The 14786-nt window shown below is 59.3% G+C and overlaps 1 protein-coding gene across 1 annotated transcript in view; it reads left to right on the forward strand.

The window, feature by feature from the left end:
• Window positions 1-12624, forward strand: part of Il4r (interleukin 4 receptor) — a 34406-nt gene extending 21782 nt beyond the window's left edge. The window contains exons 4-10 of the mRNA XM_005405137.2: window positions 800-951; window positions 2402-2553; window positions 5420-5576; window positions 6555-6654; window positions 8546-8624; window positions 9494-9543; window positions 10244-12624. Coding sequence (XP_005405194.1) covers window positions 800-951; window positions 2402-2553; window positions 5420-5576; window positions 6555-6654; window positions 8546-8624; window positions 9494-9543; window positions 10244-11768 — 2215 coding nt within the window. The 3' untranslated portion in view covers window positions 11769-12624. The remainder of the gene's footprint in view (window positions 1-799; window positions 952-2401; window positions 2554-5419; window positions 5577-6554; window positions 6655-8545; window positions 8625-9493; window positions 9544-10243) is intronic.
• The last annotated feature ends 2162 nt before the right edge of the window (window positions 12625-14786 follow it).

Below are 14786 nucleotides of genomic sequence, written 5' to 3' on the forward strand. Positions count from 1 at the left end.
AGAACCACTGGACAAGGCCATTGCTGGGCGGAGAGGGTGACCAGCTAGTGGTAGAGTTGTTGTGATGGTAGGAGGCCTGTGAGCGCGTGTGTGCAGCTCAGGTGTTGCACTGTACAACTCCAGGACGTGTCGGGCTCTCCAGGACATGATGCATAAGTTTTCTGATGGCCCTACGGTATTGCAGACCAGTGCCAGGCATACTAGCCCTTAGGCCATATCTGGCCTGCTACCTGTTTTTGTAAATAAAGCTTTATTAGCACATAGCCATACTCCTTCCTGTATATGTGGCTCAGGGTTTTTTTTTTTTTTTGTGCTATGTCAGCAGAGCTGAGAAGTTGTGACCCTCAAAACCCAAAATATTGATCTCCCGGTCTTTATAGAAAACAGTTGCTGGCACTGTGTGACGTGGGGCTTACTGATGAGGCGGCACCTTGGACTGGCACGTGCCAGTGGGCGAGGTGCCCGGGCCTGCTGCTCCCCACCGTGTGTTGGTGCAGACCATCTGCAGAGAGGGGCACCAGGCCCACACACGTTACAGATTCATGCACAGGTTCCTGCCTCTCAGCACGTGCAGGAATGTGCTAAGCCCCAAGACAGGGCCTGCAGCCATGCTGCGCTCGAAGGGCTGTGGCCAGCAAGGAAGGCCACCCAGTCCTCTGTCCCCACACACCCCGGCCGCTCTCAGGCCCCCAGATCTGGTCCTCAAAGCGGGGGAGCACGTGGTCCGGAAGGCGCACCGCGGGGATAACCGCTCACGGCAGCCTCCACAGGATCAGCCCGACCCTCACTGTGTTTGCAGAATCCACACCTGCATCCCCGAGAACAGTGCCGATGCGGTGTGCGTGTGTCACATGGACATTAAGCAGCCAGTCATCGTGGACACCTATCAGCTGGACCTGTGGGCCGGGACGCAGCTGCTGTGGACCCACAACTTCACGCCCAGCCAGCATGGTGAGTGTTGGCGGGGGAGCTCCAGGCGGGAGGTGGCCCACACATCCTCCTGGGTTCCCTCTGGGCCTCAGTCTCCCGGGCTTGGAGTGGGGCAGGGCTACACTCCGGGTCCCCTGCAGCTCAGCTGTCCCAGCCTGGATGTCAGTGTCCGGGGAGGCGTGATGAAATCACACAGGCTGGCTGTGCGCTGTCTGGGGCTGGGACCCGTCCTTCCCGGCCTTCGGCTGTGCGGGGGCTGCTTCTCCAGACGGCCGTGACCGTGGAAGGCTGACCTTGTCCCGGTGCTGAGCCCTGCAACCGTTCCTCCGTGACTTTGCTCCAGTGTCATCTGAACGGGAATCTGAAGCAGGAGTTTATTACTGTTTGGCCTGGGGCAAATCACATTCTGGCCTCAGTTCCCAAAAGACAGCTGTTATCCCCCTTTGCAGTTGAATAACCTGGAGGAGGGTAGCCTGCCTCAGGTCCCAGGGCGCTCAGCCGCAGAGGGAGCGCTCAGGCTAAGCCTCAGCAAGGACTGTTTTCTCTCCTGAAGGCCTGCCTGGACCCCTGGTGGCCCATGGTTACTGAGACTGACTCATGAATACATCTCATTTTACTTTTGCAAGTGGCTTTCCAGGGGAAGAATTTTTTATTACCTTACGTTTGTGATAATTACATTCATCTTGGGGAAATGATAGGTACATACATCGCATCTTAATCATGCAAAATTTTACCATAATTCTTAGCCTCAGGGGCTCAGTGGTAGAGAACTTGCCTGGCATGCATGCATGGGGGCTCAATCCCCAGCACCACAAAAGCATCCTAATAATTTTTCCGTGTGTACGTTGCTTTTAATGCATCTTCTGTAGTTGTGAGCTCAGGGATATGCTTGTGTAGAAAGAGACTCCAGCTTTAACCAGGCAAATCTAAATGAAGCCAGACACTGAAGAATCACCATGCGGTGTGCAGAGGTGGGCACCGTGGGATGGCAGAGGTGACCCAGCTGATTGGGTGACTGTGACCTGTGCCTTTTGCCTTCCCCGGGACAAAGACAAAGGCAACCCTAAAATGCAATGCAGCTTTTTTTTTTTTTTTTGTCTCTTTGAGACAGGGTCTCGCAATGCAGCTCAGGCTGGCCTTGAGCTCACTTTGTGGCTCAGGCTGGTCTTGAACTCACAACGATCCTCCTGCCTCAGCCTCCCAAGTGCTGGGATTACAGTCATGCACCACCACGCCCGGCGCAATGCGGCATTTTACCAGCATTGTATCACCTGTACCATGAGCGGCCTTCACGCAGAGCTACATCCCCAGCCATTTTTTAGTTTAGTTTAGTTTAGTTTTGGAGACAGGTGTGATCCGCATGCCACGCATGGCTCTTGGGATACTAGGTGGCCGGTGTGCGCGCTGAGGGGGGGCGGGGCGTGTCTCCCGCACCTCCCTGCCAGCCCCTCACACTGCGCCTTCTCTGCAGTGAAGCCCAGAGCCCCGGTGAACCTCACAGTCAGCGCCAACGTCTCCAGCGGGTGGCTGCTGTCCTGGAGCAACCCATACCCGACATGGAACTTCCTTCACTTCAGGCTCAGCCACCAGGTCAAAGTCTCCAGCGAGAGCAAGCCGGAGCACGTGAGTGGGCTGTGGGTTCTTGTCGCCCGGGGAAGTGTGGCTGAGGCCCCGAGCCCTGCCCTCAGGCGGTGGCCCCAGCTGGATGGCTGGCGTGGGCACACAGAGAGCCGGCCCGCTCCTCCCGTTCACCTCCTGCCCGGTTCCCAGAGTGCCCCTGCCGCTGGTCAGCCAAGGAGGGCCATGAGCCCCCCTCCTGCTCGGGGGACATCTGAGACTGCGACTTTGGCCACACACTTCGGGAACATGAGTCCCAGAGTGGAAGGTCGCTCCATATCATGGCGAGGAGGAGGAGGCGTCTCAGAGCAGCCGGCCTTCACACTGAGCTACACCCTCAGCCCCCATTTTTTTCTTTTGAGACAGGGTGTTGCTAAGTTGTCTAGGTTGTGCTCAGACCTGCAGTTCTCCTGCCTCGGCCTCCCTGAGTGCTGGGATTATAGGTGTACAGCGCCAGGGAGCAGCCATTTATTTCTGGCCCCGTTTTATTCTGTGTTGGCTTCATTTTTAAGCGAGCTCTTGCTTCGTGTAATGGCAAGTGTGCCCCCTAGCAGCTCCAGGCCCACGTCCCAAGGCATTCATGGGAAACCACGGTTTTCTCTTTCTCCCCAAGTCCCAGTGAAATCCTAGGGTTGATGCCTCCTTGGCTTAGTTTAAATCACATGCCTCAGGGAGGTGTGAGCACTGGTGGAGTTCTCTGATTGGCCAGGGCTGAGGCGGAGTGATGAAGTTCAACATCTCCTACTTGTGGGCAGAAGCCACTGAGGCACACCACCCCACTGCTCTTCCAGCCCCAGAGCTGGACCTAAGGGATTTATTGTCCTGTCTGTGCCGGTCACATGCTCCCCGGTAACCAATCACAGGCTAGGGATTGGGATTGGTCTCCGCAGATGAGGATCAACCCTGGAGCTGGGGACTTACCCTGAGCAGTATATAAATTCGGTGGCATAGAAGCCAGGTTCACTTCCAGTTTATTGCAAACTCCAGCTGTAGCTCGGACTCGGTCAGATAAATTCTGAGAAGAGCTATTAGTAATTTGTGGTGGAATTTTGGGGGTGGAGCTGCTCATGCACCTGGGAACTCTGTGAGAAGAGATTTGGATGGGATGTCTGAGGTTTAGGATGATAGAGAATCTGGACAGCCGGGCGTGGTGGCGCACACCTGTAATCCCAGCACTCGGGAGGCTGAGGCAGGAGGATCGTTGTGAGTTCGAGGCCAGCCTGGGCTACAAAGTGAGCTCCAGGCCAGCCTGAGCTGCTTATCAAGATCCTGTCTCAAAAAGACAAAAAAAAAAAGAGAGAGAGAGAGAATCTGGACTATAGGAGCATGTAGCAGAGCAGTAGGAAGAAGGACATGAATCTGTTCGGGCCCCTGCATTCCGTTCTAACGGAAAGAGCAGTTTCCATCCCTCCTGTGTGTACCAAGAGATGAGGACTCGGAGCCTCCAAGGGCCGCAGCAGCCCGCCTGGGGCCCCACGCCCAGGAGCGGCAGAGCTGCAAGTTGAACCAGGATCCGAACTCCCACCTTCTGGTTCACAAATAGTTCCTTGAAAGGTGTGGTTTGTGTTTTTCCGGGTCAAACATTTCACAGTACTCCCCCCTGCTGGGCCGTGGGGCTCCCTTGGGAACGGCCACCGGGCTGTGGCTTCTTACTGACCCACCGTGTGCAGAGAGGGAATGAGCTCCCCGACGCACCCCTCAGCTCCGCAGTGCTGGGCCAGTACCCCTCCCCAGCCCCCACCCCCGGCTCTCTCTGCGCCAGGCCGCGTCCTCAAACCCTGCGGGCCAGCGGTGAGCAGGAAAGCTGCCTGGGTGTATCTGCACAGGACCCCTCCCTAAGTCAGAGTCAAACTTTTACTTCTCGCTTCCTTTTTAAACTTGATTGTGGGTTAAAAAGTAATGTTTACATAAAGCAGAAAATTCCCATGGCACTCAGAGACCCAGCCTGCGGCCCTCTCGCCAGATGTTGAACACTGTTGGCGCCCGTGCCAGCAGGGAGGAGGGGAGGGGAGGGGAGGGCAGACTCGGGGCCTGGAGGCGCGCTGTCCTCGAGGCAGCGTCTGTCCCAGGCAAGTGTGCGAGTGTTCGCCGTGGCTGTCCTTGCTAGCACGTGTGACGTCAGTCTTCGTGGGCTGGGAGCGGGCTCCAACTCAGCAGGGTCCTCCACAACAGAGGCGGACAGGGCTGCAGGGGCTGCGGGGCTGCAGGGTCGTCCGAGGTCCTGTGATACTGATGACAGCATCCAGGTCCTGGCAGGCTGGTGACGGGGAGGCCCGGAGGCCACCCTGCGTGCTTTCCCTGTGGCCTTTTCAGTACCATCGAGGCAGAACATTCCTAGCAGGCTGGACCTTACAAGGTCATGTCACGTAACTATATACACGCAGGCGCTGCAGGCTCTCCAGAGAGACTGCTGTGTGCCCGGCCCTGTGCCAGCGCTTGGCTGTATAAACCCCGAGAGGCCCCACAGCGGCCTTGGGAGCAGCAGGCAATTATTTTCCTTATCCCCATTTTGCGGAAGAGGACATTGAGGTCCAGAGAGGTTATGTCATTTACTGAAGGTCACACAGCCAGAAAGTGGCAGTAAGGACTCTTAGCTTCATTTTACAGATGAGAGAAGTAAGCCCACAGAGCTCACTCAGCTGACCCGGTTAGTGTCACACAGTGAGTCCTCAGGGAGCCGGGGTGAGGCCCATCACCCCGACCCATCTCGTCTACTCTGGAAAGGCGACCAATAGCAGCCCGAACGGGGAGACGGCCCAATCAGAACCCAGGCGGGCGGCTCTCGGCACCCTGGGATCAGCCAAGGACGGCTGTTAAGGCGGGAGCTGCTCCTCCGCCCCAGCTGAGTGCTGACGACTTCTTTCCCTACCAGGTCAAAATCTACAACCTGACCTACAAGGAGACCAGCTTCCACCTGGAAGCCCGAGACCTGATGTCCGGGGTTTCCTACACCGCGTGGGTGAGGGCCCTGGCCCAGCTCAACGGCAGCACCTGGAGTGAGTGGAGCCCCGGCGCCAAGTGGAAGAACCGTGAGTCGCACGCCCCGCGCGGGGACGGCTCCACTCCCCGGCGCTCCCGGGCGGAGCCGCTGGGCTTTGGTACCAGAAGCTCCTCTAACTGCACGGAACCCGGCGCCGCACTGCTGAGCTGAACTGGTCAGCTTGGTGGCTGGGCTGCAGTAACAAATAAACCCGAAGTTTCCGTGCTATAACGCTGTGGATACGTATTTGTTGGTAGCGTTGCAGTCCAGCGCGAGTGCTGCCGGTTTGGGAGGGGTGAGCTCTGTAGGTGGAATCGTGGTGCCCGGCACCAGGCCAGCTGCGCAGGGTTTAAGGGACTCAAGTAGATTTGATTCTGCTGTTGGCCTGGGGAAGGGAAGGGAAATGGCTTGTACGGAACAGACAGAGCGTGCTGGATGCTTGGGAATTATTTCTGATGAATATTTATTGAGCTGCTACTGCGTGAATAGACACTGGGTGATCACAGGTCTCTGCTCTTTGGAGCTGCCATCCTGGAAGGCAGAGACAAAAAAAACAAACAAACAGGTGAACAAAGAAAGAAGCCAGCTGGATGCAGGGGACACCAGTGCTGGGGAGGAACGTGGCGGAGCTGGGGGTACGATGGGAGGGGCGGTGGTAGAGGCGTCAGGGAGATCTTTTGGGGTGGGGTGATGGAGGCGAACAAGAAAAGGCGCCAGCATTATATACTGAATCGGTCGCCCTGGCGAGCCCAGGAGCTGAGCGTCGTGAACCCCTCTGTGCAGACAGCGGAAGGGCGCGGCCGGCCGGGGATGACAGTCAGGCCCTGAGCCTGCGCATTCCCGCTTGAGCAGGTGAGCTTGACCTTGGTGCGCTCAAGCTCTGGGCCTGCGGGAGCAGGACAGGGCGGGAGAGCACTGGATCAGGAGGGAGCTGGAGCACGTGAGGCGGGCAGGAGGGGTCCCGGCCCCAGCGCCAGGCATTCGGGCGGCACGGTGCGGGCTCACGGCTCCCCTCACCTCCCCGCAGACTACGAGCAGCTGCTGGAGCAGCGCGTCAAGCTGGGCGTCCTCATCTCCTGCTTCCTCATCACGCTCATCTGCCTGTCCTGCTACTGCAGCATCAGCAAGTGAGTCCGCCACGGGCCCGCCAGGGCGCGGGCCGGTACCAGGCCTGCATTCCGGGCGAGCGGTACCGAGCGGCTGCCGCGCACTGGTGCCCAGTCGAGGGCTGGGGCGGGCTGCCCGGGCCCCTGGGTTCCCTACCTCTGTGTCCCAGGGCAGCCCATCCATACCTGGAAGGTCTTCAAAGTGACACCCAATCAGGTGGGTGTAGACCTAGGTTAGGGAAGGGACATTTGGGGGTGCTCTTTGGATGGGGGCAGGACAGGCTGCCCCGAGGAGGTACCTGAGCTTCGGCTGAATGGGAGAGTGGGTGCCCGCGGGCAGGGGAGAAGGGCCTTCCTTGAGCACAGGGGAGTCGGGGTCGGCCCTGTCGCCTTGTCACCCTGGAGGTGCAGGGTCTGGCCCAGCACTGGCGTGGGAGGAGCCTGGGCTGGAGTTGGCTCTGCGTCCTAGTGTGGGCGGGGAAGGCAGGGGCGGAAGGAGCCTGTCCCCAGCAGGTCCTGGCCGACTGTGGAGTCCAGGCGTCTCCACACCTCTGCCCGCTGTCCCGGCTGTGCCTCCCTCATCACCGGGATCAGAGGAGGCTGAGGAGGGACGTGAGAGGGGCCGCTAGTGGCGGGCACATTCCAGGTCTGCAGGGAACACCAGGGCCCCGTGTCCTGCTGCTCCTGTCTCCCGGCAACCACAGGCCAATCTTTGAGCCGTTCTGAGCCTGCGGTCCCCAACCCCCATCTCTTCCCGTCCCTTCTGCTGCACCCCAGCAGGACTGGACCCGGGGATGCGCCACCACTGAGCTACACCCCCAGCCCTTTATTTTTAGAATTTGAACAGGTCTCTGTAAGTTGCCCAGGTGGGATTGAAACTTGGCGATCCTCCTGCCTCAGCTTGCAGATGGCTGGGCCAGCGCACCTGGCTCCCTGGCAGTTCTCTAAAAGTGCCAGGCGTGTCCTTCCCTCACAGCCTTCACGCACGCCATGCCCCTGCCCAGTAAGCCCTCTCCCCGCCTGCTCACCCTCTCCTCTCCACTCCTCACACCTCTAGCCCTCTGCTGTCTTTATCTTTATTCACGGCACCCTCCACCGTGGAAGAATGATGCCAGCCATTCATTGCTATGTCTTGTCTCAAAGGTCAGCTCTCCAAGGGCAGGGGTCTGCATCTGTCTCATTTCCTGTTGTGCCTGGGCCCTGGCACAGTGATTTGTTACATACTACATGCTCAGTGAATACAGGTTGGGAAGCCAGGTGTAGTGGTGCAGGGAGGCTGAGGCAGGAGGATCACAAATGCGAGCCTAGTCTTATCAACTTCCACAATTAGTAAGACCCCGCCTCCAAAGGGGTGGGGCGGGGGCACGAGTGCTGTAGAGCAGTACAGACAGCCTGGGTTTAATCCCAGCACTGAAGGAATCAAGCAAACCAAGAAATAAATTTACTGGCTAACCTCAGGCAGAGGTCAATCGCTAGGGAGCAGGGGACTGTCCTACCAGGAGTGCCGTGGCCTCGGGTGGGTACAGGAAGAGATGCTGCTGCTCTGTGGCTCCCCAGGCCTCTCCCTGGGGATTCCTGCAGGAGACCCAGATCCTCCCTCTGCAGCTGTCCCGGCTCCCCGGGGTCTTGCCCCCCTGGGGACAGTGGGGCCCCCTCTGGAGCTCTGTGCTGAGCAGCAGTCCGGGTGTGAACCCGCTCTGCCCCCACTCCTGCCCATCTCCTCTCCGGGCCTCCGTGTCTGCGTCTGTAGAACGACATCCGCGGTAGAATCCACTTCCCTGGATGGGGGCAGGGACTCAGAAGTGTGACTGCAAAGCCAGCCTGCCCCCTGGTACCTTCAGGACCCATGGCCGGGGCGGTGTTCACAAAGATCTTTCATCCGGGGCCAACACCTCTTCCCTTTGTTTCTCAGGATTAAGAAGGAGTGGTGGGACCAGATTCCCAACCCGGCCTGTAGCCCCGTGGTAGCCATTGTCATCCAGGACCCCCAGGTGAGACAGCCTGGGGCCCAAGGGTGGGCTCCATGTCCTGGGGGGCAGAATGACGGGAGACAAGGAAGCTCGATCAACAGCCCCTGTGGTCCCCGGAGCCGGAGGCCTCCTCTCCCTTCAGCTTCTGCAGCTGCCATGGTGTCCAGGTTGGGCCTCTCGGGGGTGGGTCTCCAGCCTGGGTCACCTCCGTGTCACCTCCCAGGCAGCTGGTGCTGTGCTTCCCGGTTAGGAATGAACTGAGGTAGTGCACAGAAAGCGCGGGTCCCGGAGCCTTGCACATGCAGAGTGCCCTTTATTTTATCAGTTAGCTTTGCCAGGTAACAACCACCCCTAGATCCCGCGAGTGACAGCAGCCACCACCCAGTTGGCTCCTGCTTTGCAGGTTGGTGGTTTGGGCTGGGCTCTGTGAGGCAAGTGGCGGGGGAAGCTGGGTGGAGCCAGGCCAGACAGGGCGTGGCTGAGTGGCCTCATGCGTGGGCCCAGTGACCACCTGACTCACAGAGGCGTGGAGGTGACTGAGCTGGAGGTGCCCCCCTGCAGCAGGCCAGCTCAGGCTTGTTTGCTTGGTGGCCAGGTCATGTAGGAGGGATGCTGTAAAGCCTCTCAACCTCCAGGCCCAGATGATAACCGCCTTGGTTATCAAAGGACATCCCACAGCCTTCTTAATCCAGGGTCCTGGGCTGATTTTTGCCATCCAACATAGTAGTATTATTAGGACAGTCTCGTTGATTCCCAGGAAACTGAGGCCAGAGAGTTTAAGTGACCTCTGTGGACCTCAAGCCATGTCAGCCTTTCCGTGACAGACACCTCCTGAGGATTGCTGTCACCAGCCTGCCTTCCGGTCTGCTTCACTGGCCTTTTTGTTTTAGGTGTCACCATGGGAGAAGTGGTCCCGGGGCCAGGAGCCCAGGAAATGCCCGTATGTATCTGGAGTTCGCCTGTGTGGCTTTGGAGGGGGCTGGAACCAACAGCAGAGTCCACACTCCCTTTACTCCCTGGCCTTGCGGGTGGTGTGGGCTGCTGGCCGAGCCCCTGAGTCACTGCTGGTCAGGCACTTTCTGAGCCCACTGGCAGTGCCCCACAGCCTAGAGAAAGCTGATTGTTAGCAACCAGGGCAAGTGTGCCTGTCGTGCAGGTGGTGACTGAATTGTACACTCACTGGCAAGTGGCCACTGGCCTGGACATTTAAGTGTCTCACCACCGCTCCGCCCTCCTCCCTGAGCACCTCCTGGACCTACCAGTTTATATCTGGCAGGATGGTCCAGACCCTGCCCCAACCCTAGGACCCCTCCACCCATTCTATCATGGCTTAGGCCATCGTGTTATATTTAAATGTCATTGTCCCTGATAAAGATTTTTCCTTATTCAGTAGACCAGGTTTGCATTAGCTAGGCCCTGGGCTGGGTTCCAGAAATGCAAAAGAAAGAAATAGGTCCAGCCCTCAGAGAGTTCCCGGTTCAACAGTAAAGATAGACTCATTGGTAATTGATTATCGAGTCAGGAACCATATCTGCAATATATAGATATCAGTACAGCATGATTTCAAACTGGGCTTTGAGGGATGAGTAGGAGTTTTTCAGGTGCTGGTATGGAACCCTGACCATCTCCTGCTTTTGTAGACGCTGGAAGACATGTCTGACCAAGCTCCTGCCCTGCTTTCTGGAGCACAGCGTGAAAAAGGATGAAGATCTCCCGAAGGCTGCCAGGAACAGGCCTTTCCACGGCCCCGGCAGATCAGTGTGGTGCCCCGTGGAGGTCAGCAGGACGGTCCTCCTGCCGGAGACTATCAGCGTGGTGCGGTGCGTGGAGTTGTTTGAGGCTCCCGCAGAGGTCAAGGAGGAAGAAGAGGAGGTGGAGGAGGATAGAGGGGGCAGAGAGGACTCCTGCACATCCCTGGAGGGCAGCGAGGGCAGCTTTCCAGATGGCAGGGTGAGGATCGCGGAGAGCATGATCCTGGGCCTGCTGGGGGCGGAGGACGGGGATGTCTGCCGGCCCAGCCTGGGGGAGCCCTGCCTTCTGCTGCCCCCGGGGAGCACGAGCACGCAGACGCCCTGGGCCTTGTTCCCCACCCCTTGGGACGAGGAGCAGCCTCAGGCCGGGGCAGCCCAGGGCCCAGCCTGCCCCGAGGTGCCCCTGGTCGTCAAGGACAACCCCACCTACCGCAGCTTCAGCCACTTTCAGGGCCAGGCCCAGAGCCCCGGAGGGCTGGCCCCAGAACCCCTGTGGGGCGAACACCTGAAGGAAGGGGGGGACCCCACGAGCCCTGGCACCCCCCAGCCCTCAGAGCCACAGACCTGGGAGCAGATCCTCCGCCAGAGCGTCCTCCAGCACGGGGCCACCCCGGCCCCCGCTGTCACCTCCTGCAGTGGCTACCGGGAGTTCGTGCAGGCGGTGAGGCAGGGCGGCCCCCAGGACGGTGCGGCGGCCCCCGGCCCCTCGGGAGACGCTGGGTACAAGGCGTCCTCCTGCCTGCTCCCTGACAGTGCCACCTTGGCAGGGGCGGCAGGGCCCGGGGGCAGCAGTGGGGACGGAGGCTACAAACCCTTCCAGAACCTCGCTGCCAGCTACACTGGGCACCCGGCCCCCGGCCCTCTGCCCCTCTTCACCTTTGGCCTGGATGTAGAGCCACCTGTCACCCCCCAGAACCCCCTCCCCACAAGCACACCCCCAGAGGGCCTCAGTCTGGGGCCAAAGGTCAAAGAGGAGGACAGGCAGAAGCCGCTGGTGCCCCCCCAGGAGGCCACCACCCCTCTCAGGGACGACCTGGCCAGTGGCATCGTCTACTCTGCCCTCACCTGCCACCTGTGTGGTCACTTGAAGCAGTGTCACGGCCAAGAGGAGGCCGGCCAGGCCCAGCTCGTGCCCAGCCCCTGCTGTGGCTGCTGCTGTGGAGACAGGTCGTCACCCCCAGGGGCGCCCCCTGGGGCCTTGGAGCCGGCCCCGGCTGAGCCTCCGCTGCACGCCAGCCTCCGCCCCGCCTCCCCGGCACCCGTGGGCATCTCGGAGGAGGAGAAGTCCTCCCTGTCCTTCCATCTTGCGCCCAGCAATGCTCAAAGCTCAAGCCAGGCCCCCAAAGTGGGCGGCCTAGTCCCCCCAGGGCCCCTGAGCGTGAGCGAGTCCAGCTACGGGCCTTCTTGTTGCTGAGGTCTGCCGGGGGCGCTGGGCCCGTCCGAGCCCCGGAACCTCCTTCGGGAGGCGGCCCAGGTGGCGGATTTCCCGCAGCCTGTGAGATGGAGGCATGACCTTGGCCTAACACCAGGCCGCAGGCTGGGCCCCACCCCTGTGCCGGCCTGGGGGAGCCCAGCCTGCGGGAGCCCAGGGCTCCGGGCGGCTCCTTCCCACTGGAGCGCCTGCAGGGGTGTGGGGCAGCCCGGCTTACGAATGAGCGGCTGCCTGCCACCCCCACCGTGTCCCCCGCGACTGTCCCCATCCGACCCACCCGGGTCCGTGTCGTCTGCCCGGTCACTTGAGTGCCTGCGGTTGGCTGTCCCCATCTCACCAAATGGAAAGTTGAACCCAGAACCTTGAGGCCAACAAAGGACGACTTGGGAGGCCTTGGCCGTGGGCAGAAGTCGGGTCTCAGGTGATGCTCGGGGCACAGAGGCGACACTTACTCTGCACACTCGGGGCAGAAGAATGAAAGGAATTGTCACTACCAAAGCAGTGGCAGTTGCTCCCAGGGGCCCACGCACAACTGTCGGGTTGGGGCTCCCACGGAGGTCCCTGAGCACACAGACTCAGCTCCCTGTGACTGTCCTCCGTGGACCCCAGTGCTGACAGCCCCAGAGAGGCAGAGGGCAGTGGCATGTGTCCCGGGGCCCAGCTGGGGCTGGACAGTCCCTGCTCCAGACCCCAGGCCTCGGGTGCTGGGGAAGGGGGGCTGGGCAGGGTGCTCCCTGTCTGCGCGCCCCAGGACTATGTCACTGCCTGCCTCTGTTTGCTGGGGAGGGCGGAACAGGACCCAGTTGGAGTTTTATATAAATAAAATTCTTTATCTTTATTGTTTGTTTATTAAACAAACTCGCTGCCAGGCTCCACAGTGAGGACTGTATAACTCTAGAATGTTCCCTTCCAGAGGAACGTGGGCACAAGAGGCTTACAGAGTGGTGGTGTCAGGTCCCAGGGAAGCTGATCCCAGGCTCCTGGTATCCCGAACAAAGAACCCAACAGGATACTCAGAATGAGTCACAAGAGTGAGATTTATTGAAAGGGAAAGAAGCAGGCGGACATGGTGGCGCACACCTATAATCCCAGCTTGCAAGAGGCTGAGGCAGGAGGAGCCTCAAGAGTTGAGGGCAGCCTGGGGTATATAACAAGATGCAGTCTCAAAAAAAAAAAAAAAACACGAAAAACCCCAGCAACACTAACAACAGAGAAAGAAACAAAGGTACACTCCACAGGGTGGGCGAGGGCTAGTGGGACCTCACAGTCCAGTAGGGGCGGACCCTGGGATGATAGAAGGATCTAGAGCTGGGAAGCCATGGAGTCCTGACCTCAGCGGCACCCAACTCAGCCCACCGTCGAGAGGGGGAGTGTCTGACCATACAAGGATTTTCGAGTGTCGCGGCCTCCAAAGGCCACTGGGAACCAGGGTCAAAACTATAAGGCAGATGAGGCTGCACAGGCCAGGGCCACTTACTTTGAGTTCTGCAAATCCCTGGGGACCTTTTTGGGGGGGGCGCACAGTGACCTTCACCTGTGCATTTTTCTCAGTTCTTGACTCACGGCTTCTTGTTTACTTGTCCTTGCCCCTATCTGTGTCACGTTGACCGAAGAAGTGATCCCAGAACCCCCGCCAAGGGTGGGGAACGGGAGGGAAGGGTAACAGGCGAGACAGGTGTGTTATACATAGGTCACCAGCACGGGCGACGGACGCCTAGCCCGTCCGCGGAGCGCTGCAGACCGTGCCTGGCACTTGCCCAGAGTTGGCTGCCAGGAGCAGGGAGCTGGGTGTTTGTCCTGGGCGGAGGGCTGTTTCCAGGGAACCAATCCTCCGGCTCTTCAGGGGAAAACCTCTTCACGGAGTGCACATGGAGGAGGTACGGCCGGGGCATGGAGAACAGCCAAGGCCCCACAGCGCGGCCCTGGAATGCAGGCTGTCCACACTCCCCATCCCAGGCAGATCACGTGATGAGACGGCTCCAGGGGGTGCCTGGGGACCTCAAACTTCTCCGGAATCATCAAGCAAGAAAGGAAGGGGAGATCTGAGGCGAGGGGTGGGGCAGAGCGCTCCGAGAGGCCCTGGGGAGGTGACGTTTGAGCCAGGAGAAGCAGAGATGAACTGGAGGAAGAACATGCCGGGGGTAGAACATAGCATGTGCAAAGGCCCTGCCTGAGGCACAAGGACTTTGACTTGTAGTACAGACAGATCAGCTGCAGAGAAGTGAACCAGGGACTGTGGTGGTGGAGATAAGGTCAGGGCATAATAGGGCCAGAGTGAAGAATTTCTATTTTGGCTTGAATGAACGTTAGTTCCATCCTCTTAGAAACCCATCTGCCATCAATCTCCCCAGTCTTAGTACCTGCGCTGCCAAAGTGAGCACACTCTGTCCGATCTTAACGCACCTCCAACTAGGAAGAAGGTATAGCAGCGCTGCCACGGGTGGGCTCCTTCCAAAGGGCTCCCTCCACCTTGCAGAGGTGGAGGACTAAGCCTCCTCCTGACAGCAGTGGCCTGGGTGGTGACGATCCTAGTCGCTATTTGTCACGGTGGACTCCCTCCAGCGATGAGCTGGTTCACACTAGGGAAAGGCTAGATCACGCCAGGATGTTCCTTGGAATTTCCTTGGTAATTTTACTTCAAAAAAAAAATCTCCTTCCAGTTTGGTCCTTGACCCCCGCATCTGCTGGTTTCTGGGTTAGTCGGGAGCCCCAAGGGCCTTGGGGCTGTGAAGCCCAGCGTGGTCCTCTGGGTCTGCCCCCTTCACCCCGATCACCCCTTTGTTTATAAAGTAGTATAACCCTCTCTGCCTCTCGGGCTGCCTCCAGCTGCCTCATCCTGCCATTTCCTGGGCATCCTCCCTCCTGGCAGAGGCGCAGGGGGTGAGAGCAAAAAGATACAAAGGGCCTAGAAATCCAGATTTCTTGCCCTGGCTGTGCTCCCAGGCCTCCTCCAAGCCCGGCAAAGGCCTGGTCTGCACCGCCCCAGCTGCCTGTGCTTGC

The sequence above is a fragment of the Chinchilla lanigera genome, unplaced genomic scaffold (genome assembly GCF_000276665.1).
Source record: "Chinchilla lanigera isolate Chin_1 unplaced genomic scaffold, ChiLan1.0 scaffold00092, whole genome shotgun sequence".
In the NCBI taxonomy this organism is placed as follows: domain Eukaryota; kingdom Metazoa; phylum Chordata; class Mammalia; order Rodentia; family Chinchillidae; genus Chinchilla; species Chinchilla lanigera.